The 16,377-nt window shown below is 40.9% G+C and overlaps 1 protein-coding gene across 1 annotated transcript; it reads right to left on the bottom strand.

The window, feature by feature from the left end:
- Positions 1 to 1,621: 1,621 nt before the first annotated feature.
- Positions 1,622 to 15,608, bottom strand: adsl (adenylosuccinate lyase). The gene is made up of 12 exons (XM_047358527.1): positions 15,345 to 15,608; positions 9,104 to 9,307; positions 8,953 to 8,997; positions 8,660 to 8,739; positions 8,380 to 8,551; positions 8,239 to 8,285; positions 4,922 to 5,012; positions 3,497 to 3,566; positions 3,234 to 3,381; positions 2,915 to 3,095; positions 1,906 to 2,082; positions 1,622 to 1,793 (listed from the first exon to the last, which is right to left on the bottom strand). Exons 1-12 carry the CDS (start codon positions 15,486 to 15,488, stop codon positions 1,707 to 1,709), a joined length of 1,446 nt encoding a protein of 481 aa, XP_047214483.1. The 5' UTR covers positions 15,489 to 15,608; the 3' UTR covers positions 1,622 to 1,706.
- Positions 15,609 to 16,377: the final 769 nt, after the last annotated feature.

Genomic DNA, 16,377 nt, shown 5'->3' with positions numbered 1-16,377 from the left:
AGAAACAACGTCAAGAGTTTATGGAACCACTTTTTGATGCAATCACAGCTGCATGTCTTTTGGAATATCTCTCTACCAGCTTAACATGTCTAAAGCATAAAATTTTTGCAAAAGATTTCTCATTTGCAAAAAAAGCTCATGCTCAATTTGAGTCTGTTACCGACAATTTTCCAGTTTTGCCTCAGTTTTTAACTTACCAGTATGCTTTGACCTAAGCCATACAATTTCTAAACACTTTGGAAATCATATGCCTTTCTTTTAAAAAGGCAAACATATGAGGCCCTTTTTATGTTTTGGAACTACTGTGATTTACAGATTCTTCTTCATAAAATCTGCCAACTTTGTTAGTTTCATGAAAGTGTAGTTTATTGTTGATGACTGTCTACAACTGGCACAACAGCAAAAAAATCAAACACATTTTCATGTTTCTAATGTAATTAAGTTTTTTATGTTGTTACTTTCAACTTGCCAAGTTTGGCCCGTTGTAAAAAGTTGGGACACCACTGATCTAAACCAATCCATTGTAGCTCTGGGGGTTTAGGATTGTTGTCCTGTTGCAAGGTTCACTTCCATCCAGCCTGAAATGTTTGGCCACCTCTTACAGGTTTCCTTCCCATATTGCCCTGTATTTAGCTTCATCCATCTCCCCTGCCTGACCAAAAGAAAAGCATCTCCACAGCATGATGCTGCCTCCACCATGTTTCACTTTTGTGATTATGTGATCAGGTTTATGAGCAGTGTTAGGACAAATAGTTCAATTTTGGTCTCATCTGATCACCTTCTTCCATGTTTTCTATCACCTACAGTACATAGCTTGTGGAAACCTGCAAACTGTACTTCTTGCTTTCATTAAACAAAATCAATATGTTGGAGTGTGACTTATAGTTGTCCTGTAGACAGGTTTTCCAACCTGAGCTGTGCATCTCAGCAGCTTCTCCAGAATTTCCTCTTGACTGCTTTCTGACCGGTCTTTCAATTTAGGTAAATATAAATGTAATTTTCAGTTGATAGCTAGGGAAATATATATATTTTTAACAACCCTGCTTTCAATTTCTAACGACTTTGTGTCAGTCTGCCACAGACTCCCAATAAAACAAACTGAGATTTGTTGTAACATGACAAAACATGGGGTATGAGAACTTTTGCAGGTCACTGTACAAAGCAAAACTGATATTAAGTTAAAAGCCACAGGTCCAAAACATAAGTTGTTCAAGCAAATGAAAATGTTTTTTTACTTCAAACAGAAACAACTTGAAAGGACTGAAGCAGTGGAAAATATTTCAATTTGAGCTTGCAATCAGATGTCGGCAGCAAATGTCTATATTCCACATCAACTCATGTCAGAGGCATCTTTTGTTCTTTGACTGTTATAATAAAACAAACGAATGATATACTCCACAATACTTTGGGGTTTTTGTCTTTCAGTTTTTTTATTTAAATAAGCTTCTCTAATAGTTCCAACAACTATTTTCAGCCCTTACTGGTTAATAAACCATTCATCTGAACTAATCAGTTCTTAATACAACACTTAAAAGTGTCTTAGGCTTCCTCACGAAAACCGTTTAATCTCCTAAACCTGGAGGCAAATATAACAGCAGCTGCAGTTAGAATTAGAAACACATTGATTTCACAGATCTCTTTATTGATGTATGCACAAATACAGTGATCAACTGTTTTTCTCCCATCTATAATTGTGCATGTTATTATTACAGCTCCAGTTCAATCTTAACGTCCATCTTGGACTTATAGGGCTCCAGCAGGGGGCGTATTTCTTCAGACAGGAACCTGGCTACCTGAAGGTGAGAATAAGAAGAAAATATTGTTGAATATGTTAAAAAGCAAAGTTTCTGGACCATTAACATCCAAGACAAACCAGCAGAGCATCAAGTTTGATGTCTAACACACTTGCTGTGGAGCACGACCAATAAAGGTCTTGGGGTCCAGTAGGGCATCCAGCTGCCCCAGGATGGGGATGAAGTAGGGATCCCTCTGGACCCTGGCCAGCAGGTCGTTATCACCACCTTCTTGTTTAACTACAGCTGCTGCCTCCTGGGACAGAACCCGGATCTTCTCGTGGCAGTCCTAGAGGGCAATAACAAATGTTTGCATGGTAACCTATAAAGTCTCAAATACAGTGCTGTGAAAATATTCTGTCCCCATACTGATGTTTTCTATTTTTGCTTCTTTTAAAATTAAACTGACCTTATTAATCAGTAATAATAATCAAACAAAGATAACCTGAGAGTCTAAATCAGCCTCAGCCTATGGATAAAATATTATTGTCCTTGTAAATCATGTACAATCATGTTGTGATTAACCACAACCGCCGAGTTCAGTTTCACCAGCCACACTCACTGACTAGTTCTACACCTGTAGAATGAAGAAATCAGTAAGAAAGAACCTTTATGAAAACGTGAAGTAGGCTAAAAGAGGTTACAAAGAAACACATGATGTCCTGATCTGAAGAAATTCAATGAAAGACTCAAAGTACACCAGCAAGCCCACTTCTGAATGCCTTGGGAAAAAAAACTGTTTGGAGTGGAGTGGCCTAGTCAAAGTCTGGATGTAAATGCAATAGAAATCATGAGGCTACAATCTGGCTGAATTTCAACAATTCCACAAAAAGAGTAGGCCTAAATTCATCCACTGTGATGTAAAAGACTCGTTGCCAGTTATAGCAAAGGTTTGTCGCCAGTTTTTGCAGTCCAGGGTGGTAAAACAACATAGTAGGTTTAGGGGGTGATTACTTTTCACATAAGGACATGTTGTTTTGAACCTATTTATCTTATTAAATAAAATCTAAATGTAAAAACTGCTTTCTGAATTTACTCAAGTTATCTCTGTCTGTTGTTAAAAATCTTTGAGGATCTAAAATGTTTCCATGTGACAAAAAAAAAAGAAGCAATCTGTCTACCTGTCTGTTCCCTCCAGCCTTAACCATCGCCATAATGATGTTTTCCGTGGCCATGAAGGGCAGCTCGTGGCGGATGTGCCTCTCGATGACGTTTGGGTAGACCACCAGACCCTCTGTGATGTTCTGCAGAGTGCTGAGGACGATGTCTGCTGTCAGGAAGGACTCTGGGAGGGAGATCCTCCTGCATATGAGCAAAATAGTGGATAAAGATATAGAGGCAATTATTATGTTTTAACTTGTCTAAAATCACTGGCTGATTAAATTTTAAATTGGAGTAAGCTAAATGTGAGATCTGTTGTATATGCTGGTATTGGCAGACCTGTTGGCGCTGTCGTCCAGCGTCCTCTCCAGCCACTGGACCGAAGCTGTCTGCAGGGGGTCGGCCATCAGCGCCACCAGGTGCCGAGCCAGGCTGCAGCAGCGCTCTGCACGCATTGGGTTCCTCTTGTACGGCATGGCACTGGAACCTGCAGGGGAAGTGTCAACTTCCTGCTGAGGCACTATTTACATTCTCACATCATCATGCATTTGCATTTCTGAATAGCAACCCACTGTCTGGGGGCCCCTAATGTGCTAACATACCAATCTGCTCCTTCTCAAAAGGCTCCTCTATTTCCTTTAGGTTGGCCAGCAGGCGGATGTCTGTACAAATCTAAATAGTTTAAAGAAGAGCATCAACAGACTCATTTTCACATAATGTCCACTAGATGGTGACATATACAGGGGTTGGACAATGAAACTGAACCACCTGTCATTTTAGTGTGGGAGGTTTCATGGCTAAATTGGACCAGCCTGGTAGCCAGTCTTCATTGACTGCACATTGCACCAGTAAGAGCAGAGTATGAAGGTTCAATTAGCAGGGTAAGAGCACAGTTTTGCTCAAAATATTGAAATGCACACAACATTATAGGTGACATACCAGAGTTCAAAAGAGGACAAATTGTTGGTGCACGTCTTGCTGGCGCATCTGTGACCAAGACAGCAAATCTTTGTGATGTATCAAGAGCCACGGTATCCAGGGTAATGTCAGCATACCACCAAGAAGGACGAACCACATCCAACAGGATTAACTGTGGACGCTAGAGGAAGCTGTCTGAAAGGGATGTTCGGGTGCTAACCCGGATTGTATCCAAAAAACATAAAACCACGGCTGCCCAAATCATGGCAGAATTAAATGTGCACCTCAACTCTCCTGTTTCCACCAGAACTGTCCGCCGGGAGCTCCACAGGGTCAATATACACGGCTGGGCTGCTATAGCCAAACCTTTGGTCACTCATGCCAATGCCAAACGTCGGTTTCAATGGTGCAAGGAGCACAAATCTTGGGCTGTGGACAATGTGAAACATGTATTGTTCTCTGATGAGTCCACCTTTACTGTTTTCCCCACATCCAGGAGAGTTACGGTGTGGAGAAGCCCCAAAGAAGCGTACCACCCAGACTGTTGCATGCCCAGAGTGAAGCATGGGGGTGGATCAGTGATGGTTTGGGCTGCCATATCATGGCATTCCCTTGGCCCAATACTTGTGCTAGATGGGTGCGTCACTGCCAAGGACTACTGAACCATTCTTGAGGACCATGTGCATCCAATGGTTCAAACATTGTATCCTGAAGGCGGTGCCGTGTATCAGGATGACAATGCACCAATACACACAGCAAGACTGGTGAAAGATTGGTTTGATGAACATGAAAGTGAAGTTGAACATCTCCCATGGCCTGCACAGTCACCAGATCTAAATATTATTGAGCCACTTTGGGGTGTTTTGGAGGAGCGAGTCAGGAAACGTTTTCCTCCACCAGTATCACGTAGTGACCTGACCACTATCCTGCAAGAAGAATGGCTTAAAATCCCTCTGACCACTGTGCAGGACTTGTATATGTCATTTCTAAGACGAATTGACGCTGTATTGGCCACAAAAGGAGGCCCTACACCATACTAATAAATTATTGTGATCTAAAACCAGGTGTTTCAGTTTCATTGTTCAACCGCTGTATATCCCGCATAATACCTTGTGAACAGTAGCTCCCAAACTGGCCAGGCTGGACAGAGAGTCGATGTCCACTTTACGACTATATGTCTGACCAGTCACCACGTAAGCTCTGAGAAAAATGACAGAGGGATAGACTTCATCAGCTTTTCTGCATGTTTCCAGTTCTAGTTCAGAACTGGTAAATCCTGAAAAACCACACAGACAGTTTAAATGTACATTTTGAGTAATTATCTTAACATCCATGTAGCACTTTCTGGAAATACATAGGACCAAAAAGCAGAGATGATTTATCTACTCAGATCAGTGTATCATGTTCCTGCCAGCTGCTGTTGTGATGTCACCAGTCCAGTTAATAAAAGCTGCAGAACAGCAGAAACGTAAAAAGCAAACAGCTGGAAGGATGAGCTAAACATTTGACCTTTGAATGTGGCCCAGTGAGCCCCAAACACAACTACATTTTATACACTGCAAAAATAAAAGGAAAATGTGCTGCCTTTCTGGCCAAATCATCACATCCTAAATGCACAAATACACTTCAGAGTGACTGCATGGCTCAGTGGGTAGTCCTATAATTCCAGCTGCCTCCTGTCACATGTCGATAAGCCCCGTGGCAAGGCACTCAACCCCAAGTTGTCTACCGATTGAAAATTATGGCATGCATTTGTATCCAGCCCCCTTACTCTTATACCCCTAAATAGAATCCAGTGCAAGTAATTGCCTTCAAAGGTCACCTAGATAGTATTTAATTAAATAAAAGAGCATCATGAAGACCAAGGAACACAACAGACAGGTCAGGGAGAAAGATGTGGGGACGTTAAAAGCAGAGTTAAGTTCTTAAACAATATCAGAATCTTTGAGCATCTCAAGGAGCAACATTTGATCCATCATCTAAAGTAGGAAAGAGCCTGGCACAACTGCAAACCTAAAACAGATCGATATTTACCTACAATAGGAGGTTGGCTCAGAAAAGCAGCCAAAGAGGCCTTTGGTGACTCTAAGGGGGCTGAAGAGATCCAAAGCTCAGGTGGGAAAATCTGCAGACACACGTCTCCCTAAACGCAACACCTGTGGGTTAAAACATGGTGGTGGCAGCATCATGTTGTGGGGATGCGTTTTTCAGTAGGGACAGGGAAGCTGGTCAGAGTTGATTAGAAGAGGGATGGAGCTAAATACAAGACATCCCGGAAGAAAACCTATAAGAAGCTTTTCACATACAGCATGAGGTACAATGGTTCGGTTTAGATTTAAGCCGAGTAATGTGTTAGAGTGGCCCAGTCAAATACCAGACCTAAATACAATGGAGGATCTGAGGAAAGACTTGAAAAAGTTATGTTTGTAGATGCTCTTCATTCAATCTGACTCAGCTTGAGCTATTTGCAAGGAAGAGGGGAAAAAAGGTGCAAAACTGGTAAAGACGTGACCCAGAAAACTTGCAGCATAATTGCAGTGAAAGGTGGTTCAACTCAAGCAGCAGAATACAGATGCACGCCACTTTCACTTGTAATATACAGGTCCTTCTCAAAATATTAGCATATTGTGATAAAGTTCATTATTTTCCATAATGTAATGATGAAAATTTAACATTCATATATTTTAGATTCATTGCACACTAACTGAAATATTTCAGGTCTTTTATTGTCTTAATACAGATGATTTTGGCATACAGCTCATGAAAACCCAAAATTCCTATCTCACAAAATTAGCATATCATTAAAAGGGTCTCTAAACGAGCTATGAACCTAATCATCTGAATCAACGAGTTAACTCTAAACACCTGCAAAAGATTCCTGAGGCCTTTAAAACTCCCAGCCTGGTTCATCACTCAAAACCCCAATCATGGGTAAGACTGCCGACCTGACTGCTGTCCAGAAGGCCACTATTGACACCCTCAAGCAAGAGGGTAAGACACAGAAAGACATTTCTGAACGAATAGGCTGTTCCCAGAGTGCTGTATCAAGGCACCTCAGTGGGAAGTCTGTGGGAAGGAAAAAGTGTGGCAGAAAACGCTGCACAACGAGAAGAGGTGACCGGACCCTGAGGAAGATTGTGGAGAAGGGCCGATTCCAGACCTTGGGGGACCTGCGGAAGCAGTGGACTGAGTCTGGAGTAGAAACATCCAGAGCCACCGTGCACAGGCGTGTGCAGGAAATGGGCTACAGGTGCCGCATTCCCCAGGTCAAGCCACTTTTGAACCAGAAACAGCGGCAGAAGCGCCTGACCTGGGCTACAGAGAAGCAGCACTGGACTGTTGCTCAGTGGTCCAAAGTACTTTTTTCGGATGAAAGCAAATTCTGCATGTCATTCGGAAATCACGGTGCCAGAGTCTGGAGGAAGACTGGGGAGAAGGAAATGCCAAAATGCCAGAAGTCCAGTGTCAAGTACCCACAGTCAGTGATGGTCTGGGGTGCCGTGTCAGCTGCTGGTGTTGGTTCACTGTGTTTTATCAAGGGCAGGGTCAATGCAGCTAGCTATCAGGAGATTTTGGAGCACTTCATGCTTCCATCTGCTGAAAAGCTTTATGGAGATGAAGATTTCATTTTTCAGCACGACCTGACACCTGCTCACAGTGCCAAAACCACTGGTAAATGGTTTACTGACCATGGTATCACTGTGCTCAATTGGCCTGCCAACTCTCCTGACCTGAACCCCATAGAGAATCTGTGGGATATTGTGAAGAGAACGTTGAGAGACTCAAGACCCAACACTCTGGATGAGCTAAAGGCCGCTATCGAAGCATCCTGGGCCTCCATAAGACCTCAGCAGTGTCACAGGCTGATTGCCTCCATGCCACGCCGCATTGAAGCAGTCATTTCTGCAAAAGGATTCCCGACCAAGTATTGAGTGCATAACTGTACATGATTATTTGAAGGTTGACATTTTTTGTATTAAAAACACTTTTCTTTTTTTGGTCGGATGAAATATGCTAATTTTGTGAGATAGGAATTTTGGGTTTTCATGAGCTGTATGCCACAATCATCCGTATTAAGACAATAAAAGACCTGAAATATTTCAGTTAGTGTGCAATGAATCTAAAATATATGAATGTTAAATTTTCATCATGACATTATGGAAAATAATTAACTTTATCACAATATGCTAATATTTTGAGAAGGACCTGTATGTTGCAAAACCATCACGCTACTTTATGTTGGCATGTCACCTTAAATCTTAATAGTTATATACTGAAATTGTAGTAGTAGCAGGACAAAATGTTATAAAAACTAAAGGGAGAGCACTGCTCCAAGTTCAGTATTTAACCCTTTAGCCCTGTGCTTTCACAGCTGCAAATATAATATATATAATTTACCTTATCATACTAATGCTAAATATCTTACTTTTTGAATCCAGCCATGTCTGTCACCATCCTGTCCAGATCCTCCACCTGTTTGCAGAAAACACCACAAGTATTATAATCTATGAAGCAGAACACATTTTCTAACATCACATGCCAGATTAATGATTCTCATCTATCCCACCTTGTCGTGGTCCCCCTGAAAAAGCTGCAGGAAGCTGGCCTGCGTCCCTGTCGTCCCCTTGACCCCCCGGAAACGCAGGTCGTCACGTGCTCGCTGCAGGTTCCGCATGTCCATCGCTAAGTCCTGCAGCCAAAGACATGCTCTCTTCCCTACGGTGGTCAGCTGGGCGGGCCTGTGCAGAGAGGCGAGTTGGGAAAAACAAGGTTTGCCACACAGAAACAGAGGAAAAGGTGAGGGAATACATATAAGACATGAAAGATTAAGCTGTGGACAGACTGACTGGTAGTGTGTGAAGCCGAGCGTAGGAAGGTCGGCATATTTCTCTGCAAAGTTTGCCAGCCTGTCGATGACTCTCGCCAGCTGGAGAAAGAGCAGTAACACAGAGTTATTATATAACACGCTGCCATGTCCCGGACAATTCATATCTGGCTTGGAGGCTACATGTAGCGTCAAAACTGTGCCAGTTAAATGACTGCAACTCTTCATTCCAGCTCGCTGATTTGTTACCGAACAGCTGAGGTTCACCACAGCTGAGTGGGTGCACTTGTTTTCTGACCAACGGCTGAGCCTCACCTTAGGCAGAAGGATGTCAAAGCCATCACGCAGCATGATGAGATCCTGAGGAAGAGATGCAAAACAAAAAGAGAGGTGGAAATGTAAACACTGCAGTATTTTCTCACTAATCAGGCAGCATTTTGGTAATCAAATAGTAAAGCGTATTTACAGTGTTGTCTCCGACATAACAAGACGTGGCTCCCAGGTGAATGATGGGAGCGGCAGTGGGGCAGTAGTGAGCAAAGGTGTGGACGTGAGCCATCACGTCATGCCTGAGCTTCCGCTCCTCTTCGGCCGCCATGGCGAAGTCGATGTCCTCGGCGTGGCTCTCCATCTCCTGGATCTGAGCGTCCGTAATCGGCAGACCTAAAGCCTGAGGGTGATGACAAAACAGAGTTTCCACAGCGGCCATCATCATGTCCTAGCAGTGAGATGTCCCAATGCAGGTTCCAGTGTGTAACTTTTAGATAGAACTGGTGCCATAAAAGCCAAAACACCATTCAGAGTTTCGTTCTCATCGGTTTTATGATTACAGGTGTTTTTTCAGGATTTAAAAAAAAAAAAAAAAAGGGAGGAGGGGGTAATCTGCAGCTTTGCAACTAGATGTCTCTGAATCCAGGGTTAACACTTTTTAAACTCATAGAACCATATTAAACACATGTTAAAAGTATGAAGCATTATCAAATCATAAAGCTGCCGTTTTTCAGATAAGTAACCTTTAAAGTACTTTTTAACATTGCAGCCATGCCTCTCTTACTGGCAATAAATGCGACATTTACCCACTTGCACTCACAAATTTGTACATTTTCATACACGTTTACACAGACTAGTAGGCAACTTGGGTTTAAACGCCTCAAACCAGGGGAACGTTGCTATGTGGCCGGATGAAGCTAGAATTAAATACACAACTGCTGTTCAACTGCAGTGAATAACATACGAACGATGACGTGTCATCTGAATCTGGAGTATGTGATGTACTACAGGCGTACACAAGGCAGAAACTGTTTTCTTCAGGAGAAAACAGACCACTCAGGCAAACACAGCCATCACTTGTAAGCATGAAGTATAACAGATATCTTTTTATGTCAATACAAACAATCTGCTGATATTTGCAGATGTCAATAAGCACTCTCCACAAATTAACTTTTCTGCATGTTTAGTTGTTTAATTGCAGCAGTTCTTTTCTCTGTGTCTGAGCCAAATGAAGGAGAAAGTGTTTGACTGCAGCTGCAGTCAGATTGTATATCAGATATGTAAGCTTCCTTTCTATCCACCAGCTGTGCAGCGTTAGCTTGAAGTGACTTTATAGACCCAAACAATTTCAAAATGAAAGAGTTTGAGTGGACACATTTAGACAGCTGCATGAAGGGCATTTAAAGCCTCAGAGTAAAACACAGAGATGGAAGATGGAGATGGAAAATAAGACGTGCACAACCACTGCATGGCTCGCTGATATTACGTTGACTGCTTTGGTGACAGAGTGGTTGGGAGGAACTTGCTGACAAATGCTTGTGCAAATCAGAAATAAAAGCTGATCAGAACCAGGGCAGAACTTAGACTTCCCACCAGACATATTTTCCCGATTTCAGACAACAACATAAAGACAACTATTATAAGCCTGAATGCAACTGAAAACAATAAGATGTAAAAAAAAAAAAAAATATGATAATCTGTAAGCTGGTTAAACACCCAGACCCTAAACCTTTACTATTAATGGAAATCAATGAAAGAAAATACATAAACTCTTTTTTCACAGTTTACATTCCTCCATTTAAATACATCTAGATATGTATACCAACTTTTAGCAGCTCTTTTAACTGTTTCATGTTTTCATTTTCACACCAGAAACACAAGCAGCTGTCGACAGTTCACTGAAGTTTGCACAAACACGTGCCGACCTCATGAGGTCTCCGAATGTCTTGATTAGAATGGAATGTGTCTTTTCATGGAGAGTCAGAGGGAATCTGGTAACTGCAGGAATACAGAGACGACTGAGGAACTTGGTCCCAAGAGCACACTGCTGTAACCAGTTTGGACCAAAGGTCAGAGGGTAGACAGGGCAGTTCTACACATATATTGACTGAGCAAAGTGGTTTAAAGTTAAAGGCCAAAAAACGTACAGTAAAGGAACTTAGACTGAGCTACAAGTTAAGCCTTTTGGAATACAAGCTCCTTGAGGGCTGTCTCTGGTTACAGGAAAATACTGTGCTATATTCAACCAGTGCCCACCCTAGCAACAGTACAGTAAGTTCAAATAGTGAATGTGAATAAGCACGTAGCATGTAATGCGAGGGTCTGCCATCAGTTAACTGTCACTTCTACTCCTTTGGCAACTGGTAAAATTATAAGAAATAAGTTGCTGTCACACTATTTATGTTGTTAAATATTTTTTTACGTAGATCTCAATGTAAAGCAAAGAAGCGAGTTTTGTGAAACATCGAGTTGAGTTACATTAATGAAGTATGTCTATTGTTGATGTGCCCAACTATATTTTGTGCGTTTTGTGATGAAATGTGCAAAACTTACAGTCCGTAAAAATAGAGTAAGTTACTTTGTGCCATTTTTTCCTACACTTTATGATTGCCTGACCATCATGGACTGAATGTTCAAGGCTTAATGCACAAACGTCAGTGGTGGCTGTGTGTGGTTTATGTGTTGTCTTCAAGATGTGACTTTCATGCTGAAGAATTTTTGAACAGGTCCAACAAAAAAAAACTTAAAATCAACGTGCTGCGCTTGAGATCAACTGTGGACCAATGTAGAGCAGCACATCTTCATGCACCACAGAAACGCAAGGATATCGGGGTTGGGGTCGTTACTGAGTGTCAGCACATGTTCAGGAAAAACTGGACCATGGTGTGTTGTTTCACACAAACCCTGCCATCATGTGACTGAACGCCTTAAAATGCAAGTGACATTCAAACCGAACAAACGTGTCATTGTGATTTGATGCATTTTTTTCTGTTATCTCTATATTAATAAAAGAATTGCAAAAATTTGAAGGACATTTTATGCACTGAAATTGATGCATTCAGGGCCAATAACATTTATGAATGGCTATCCTAGTTAAAAAAAACTACTGATATAAATGAAGATTCAAATACTGGAAATACTGACATAAACACCTAGGGTCTGTGTTAAAAGTGACCTGTTGAATCACATAAATGAATCGAATACAGTTCCATGAAGAAGTATTTGATTTGTCCTACCAACAAATTTTAAATATCAAAAGGTAACCTGAGCAAATACAAAACGCAGTTTACAAATAAATATTTCATAACTACTATCCAAACCAACCTCACCATTTTTGAAGTTATTAAACCTGAAACCTAATAACTGGTTGTGCCCCCCTCTGTGTTAGCAATAGATGGCAATGAGTCTTTTAAGTCACTGTGGAGGAATTTTGACCCATTGAAACATTGGAAGGTTTTTGAGCATGAGCGACCATTACAGCAGTTTAATAATCAGTTATTGTGGTCTTTTATTAAAATTTAATGTATGAACCCAAACCTTTTAGTGTGAAAGAAGTGTAAAAACAATTAAAAAAAAATATCTGTAAAGTTTTTCAAAGAGAATAATTTCTACTTTCTTATGAATAATCATAAATCATAAACTGGGAACTAATGGGCTATTTAACAGACAATAATTTGAAACTAGAAAATTTCTGAAGAAATTTAGATGGGGCCTGCCTCTTGGTTGCTATTTAAAAATCATTATGTATGCCATTATCAGCTCTAAAAATCACTAGGTATTATGAAAGATTCAGGCTTTTATTTTGAAAATTTCAGTAGGCTTTATTTTAAAAGAGCCAACATAATCCCATTTCCAACACTTGATGGACTCCAAAAAAAGTGTAAAGGCCAGTCTTGCAATGATCTATAGTTTAAAATGTAAAGGCTTTTATTTTGTAAAGCATGTTTTGTCTTATTTGGAAAGTCCAGCACGGTTGTACTTTCAAGTCTGGGTTAGTTCCATTAGTTACATAGAACCTGCTTGCTATTTAAAAATCATTGTCTATGCTCTTGTCAGCTCAAAAAGTCCTTAGTAACTATGGAACGTTGAGGCTTTTATTTTGAAAGTTTCAGTAAGCCTTTTTTCAAAGGACCAGCAGAGTCCCATTTCCAACACTGGGGGACCTCCAACAGTAGTGTGAAGCCCACTCCTGCAATCATCTATTGCTTAAAATGTAAAGGCTTTTATTTTCCTGAGCATGTTTTGTCTTATTTTGAAAATCTAGCTTGGTTGTCCTTTCAAGTCTGGGTTATTTCTATTAGTTATATAGGCCCTGTCCCAATACCCACAATACACCCTACGCCCCTCTATGAAGTGTGTACTTTGTACAAGTGCATGTAAGGGTTGAAGTGCGCAGGTTACAAGCGTGCAAAATAGGAGAATTGGGACAGTAGGGGTTATGTCATCGACTTGCACCTCTGCACCGTAACTGCAACATCAAAAAGGGCGGGAACCAGCGCTGTTTTCACAGTCAAGCTGCTAAAAAAAACTATTTAAAACTGCAACAAGCAATTATTTTGAGGAGAAGAAAGTGCAGGAAGTGAAGGAGGTTTATACAACAGACTCAGTGTTTGTTTGAAAGGTAACTTCAGTGTTATGGCCTACTGACTGCCCAGACTCACTCTGAACCCATTGGTATCTTACAATGTTGAGCCTGGAAAACCAGTAAAAAAATCTATATTTGTCAGCTTGCTGTCTAAAGTTTATGCAGTTCTTATTATTCTGATTTGATGGCTGGTGACGTTGATGGTTGTGATTGGTTTTTGCTCAGAACGTCATCTGCAGCAGCGAATTGTGGGTAATATACTTCGGCGAAGTCCGCTTAGATGCGGGCTTCCCCGAAGTGTGGATTGAGACAGGGCCATAGAACCTGCTTGCTCTTCTAAAACCATTGTGTATGCTGTAATCAACTTTAAATAATCATTAGATATAAATAGAACAGTGAGGAATGAATCAGCCAATCAGCAAAGAGCATCAGTGTAACTTGACACCTGCAGCATTTCTAATGCAGCACCTCACTATTGTCTCCCCCTGGCCTGGGCTTTTAACATGGAGGCGCATGCTCCCGAACGACTGGCCATAACTTGGAAACCGTAGGGGCGATTGATGTCATTCTTGGACCGTTTCTCTCAGAATGGACAGGGGAACATTAATGTCCATTCTTTTTTGTTGAAAATATAATAATAAAGACACAACACTAAATGAAAAGAGAGGGAAAATGGAGAAAAAGACAAAAATGCCTGAACATGCTCCCGAACAAAGTCTAATATCTCGGAAACCGTACATGGTATTTGAAATGTTTTTAAATTATGGACGACAGCTATCTCTCGTCCCCAATCATGGAGATTTTCATAGCTCTATGTCATTCACAGTATAAAATAAGATTATGGAAATAAATGGTGTCACTCATGGATTACAGGTCAAGCTCTCATTGAAAATACATGGGAGAAGGCCTACAGAAATCTACTGACTCTTGGCGATCGAGGGGGTTTTGACAGAAAACCATGAGGCCTAGAACAATTTTGAAGTTATTGTGTGAAAGCAAAGGCCCAGCCCTACAAACTGACCAAAAATGGTGACTTTAGAGCAACATTTGTGGCCGTGAGTGCCAGTTAAAAATACTTTTTCCTGAAAAAACCCCCCCTTTCTACACTCTAGTAACTGCCATCTCCACTGTTAAGAGTGTGATTTTCTCGCAAACTTTGTGTCGCTTGGAGTCTAATTTTAGAGAAACCGTAGCAGTTATCAACAAACCGTTTTCACTTCTGAAAAGCCGGCGGATTTCTCTACAAACTGAAAGTCAAACTGTGTTTCTAGGTGAAAGTATGGCGATACAGTGTAGCCTCAAAAACAGTGAATATTGAGGATTTCTTCGCCCCTGACTCCATTCATTCCTATGGGGATTTTGGGGGGTGGTTTTTCGTTAATTACGTCGCCATGGTAACTCGAAACGCCAATAAAAGTAATAGCACACCTCACGGGACCGAGCCGGTCGTTTTGATGTATATATTGTGTAATAGGTGCCTCCATGCATTGCATGGAGGCACCTATTAAAACTTACATGTTAAAAAAACTAATAATCTAAATCTGTACAAAATATGTTGTAGTATTTCTCCCTAGCTTGAGTACAGTCATTACATTATGAATAATAACTCAATTTAGTCAGTTACTATTTTATATAGAAGCTCAATTGTCTTCTAAGTTAAACAGACGTTTTGAATGTGCCGCACTCTTTCTGTGTGTGCCATGGTCCTCCTTTAAAACTATTTTTAGACCAGGAAACTTGAGGAGTCTCTGAAGGTCGCAAACGTCAAAAGTTCACAAAACGCGCAAAGTTTGACAATTAATGAGTAAAAATGGTTGAAATTCTCAGAGCAGTAGCTGCATGCGTGTCAGACCTTCTCAGCTTTGGCCAGAATGATCCAAAGCTTCCTCCAGGTTGTGAATTTCTTCTTGTCGCTGAAGTTATAGGACATTTCCTTGCTTGCATATCTGGACACCAGCGGAGAGCGGTACTTCGTGAACTCGTCGGCTCCCTCCATGTGTGCGGGATGACGCTGTAAAAGTAAAAGGTCTACCTCGGAGCTTCTTGGAGAATCACACTGGCCCGCACACAGAAGCCGCCTATGACTCCTAGCATCACATGGCCCGCTAGAGAATTTTTTTACGGCATTTGAAGTTTCAAAACGGCGCTGAGGTCTCATTGCGACACTAGTAGTCGCCACTTGAGCGTACGTCAACGTCCCCGCCATTTTTTGAGTGGCATTTTGGTGAAGCATAGAAGTTGTGCAAAACAGATCTGTGCTTATGGTTGTAGGCCGTCTGGCGGCATGGTCTGTTTTTGTTTCCTATTAAGTAAGTGAAGAAATAAAAATAAAAATAAAATATGTAATCTAAAACTTAATGCTGAAGGTATTTATTAAATAAATCACATGAATAATTATTTTATTTGAAAAAAAAATATTCAGTAATACTTTTAACTATCCTAAAGTGAAATTTGACGTGGCAATACCATTCATTATATTAACATTTTTTTTCATAGTTTCCCTTTAAGAACTTGCCACTCACAATATGGCAGACGAGCCGACGTACCGTTCGTGGAGAAGTCGCATTGCGACACCTATGACGCTGTACGGCAGAGATGTCTCGAACAAAACGAACTCCCTAGCAACGCTTAAGCGCTACTGCGGCTAAAACACGTAAAAGTGTGTCAACCATTATATGTGTTAAATATATCAGCAGTATTTATCTTTTAGGAAGTGCACACAGAATATGTTTTGTTTGGGCTTTTATTGTCTGTGAATTTGCGATGTCTTAATTGGTGCATAGATATGCTTATTTCTGTATTTCCTTTAGAAATATCTACATTTTAAGCTAATATCGCCTTATAGCTATCTGCTATTTTCAGGAGCTTTGATGTGTTATATAAGA

Source organism: Girardinichthys multiradiatus, chromosome Y (genome assembly GCF_021462225.1).
Source record: "Girardinichthys multiradiatus isolate DD_20200921_A chromosome Y, DD_fGirMul_XY1, whole genome shotgun sequence".
NCBI classification, from domain to species: Eukaryota; Metazoa; Chordata; class Actinopteri; order Cyprinodontiformes; family Goodeidae; genus Girardinichthys; species Girardinichthys multiradiatus.
This window is presented reverse-complemented; position numbering and strand designations above follow the sequence as displayed.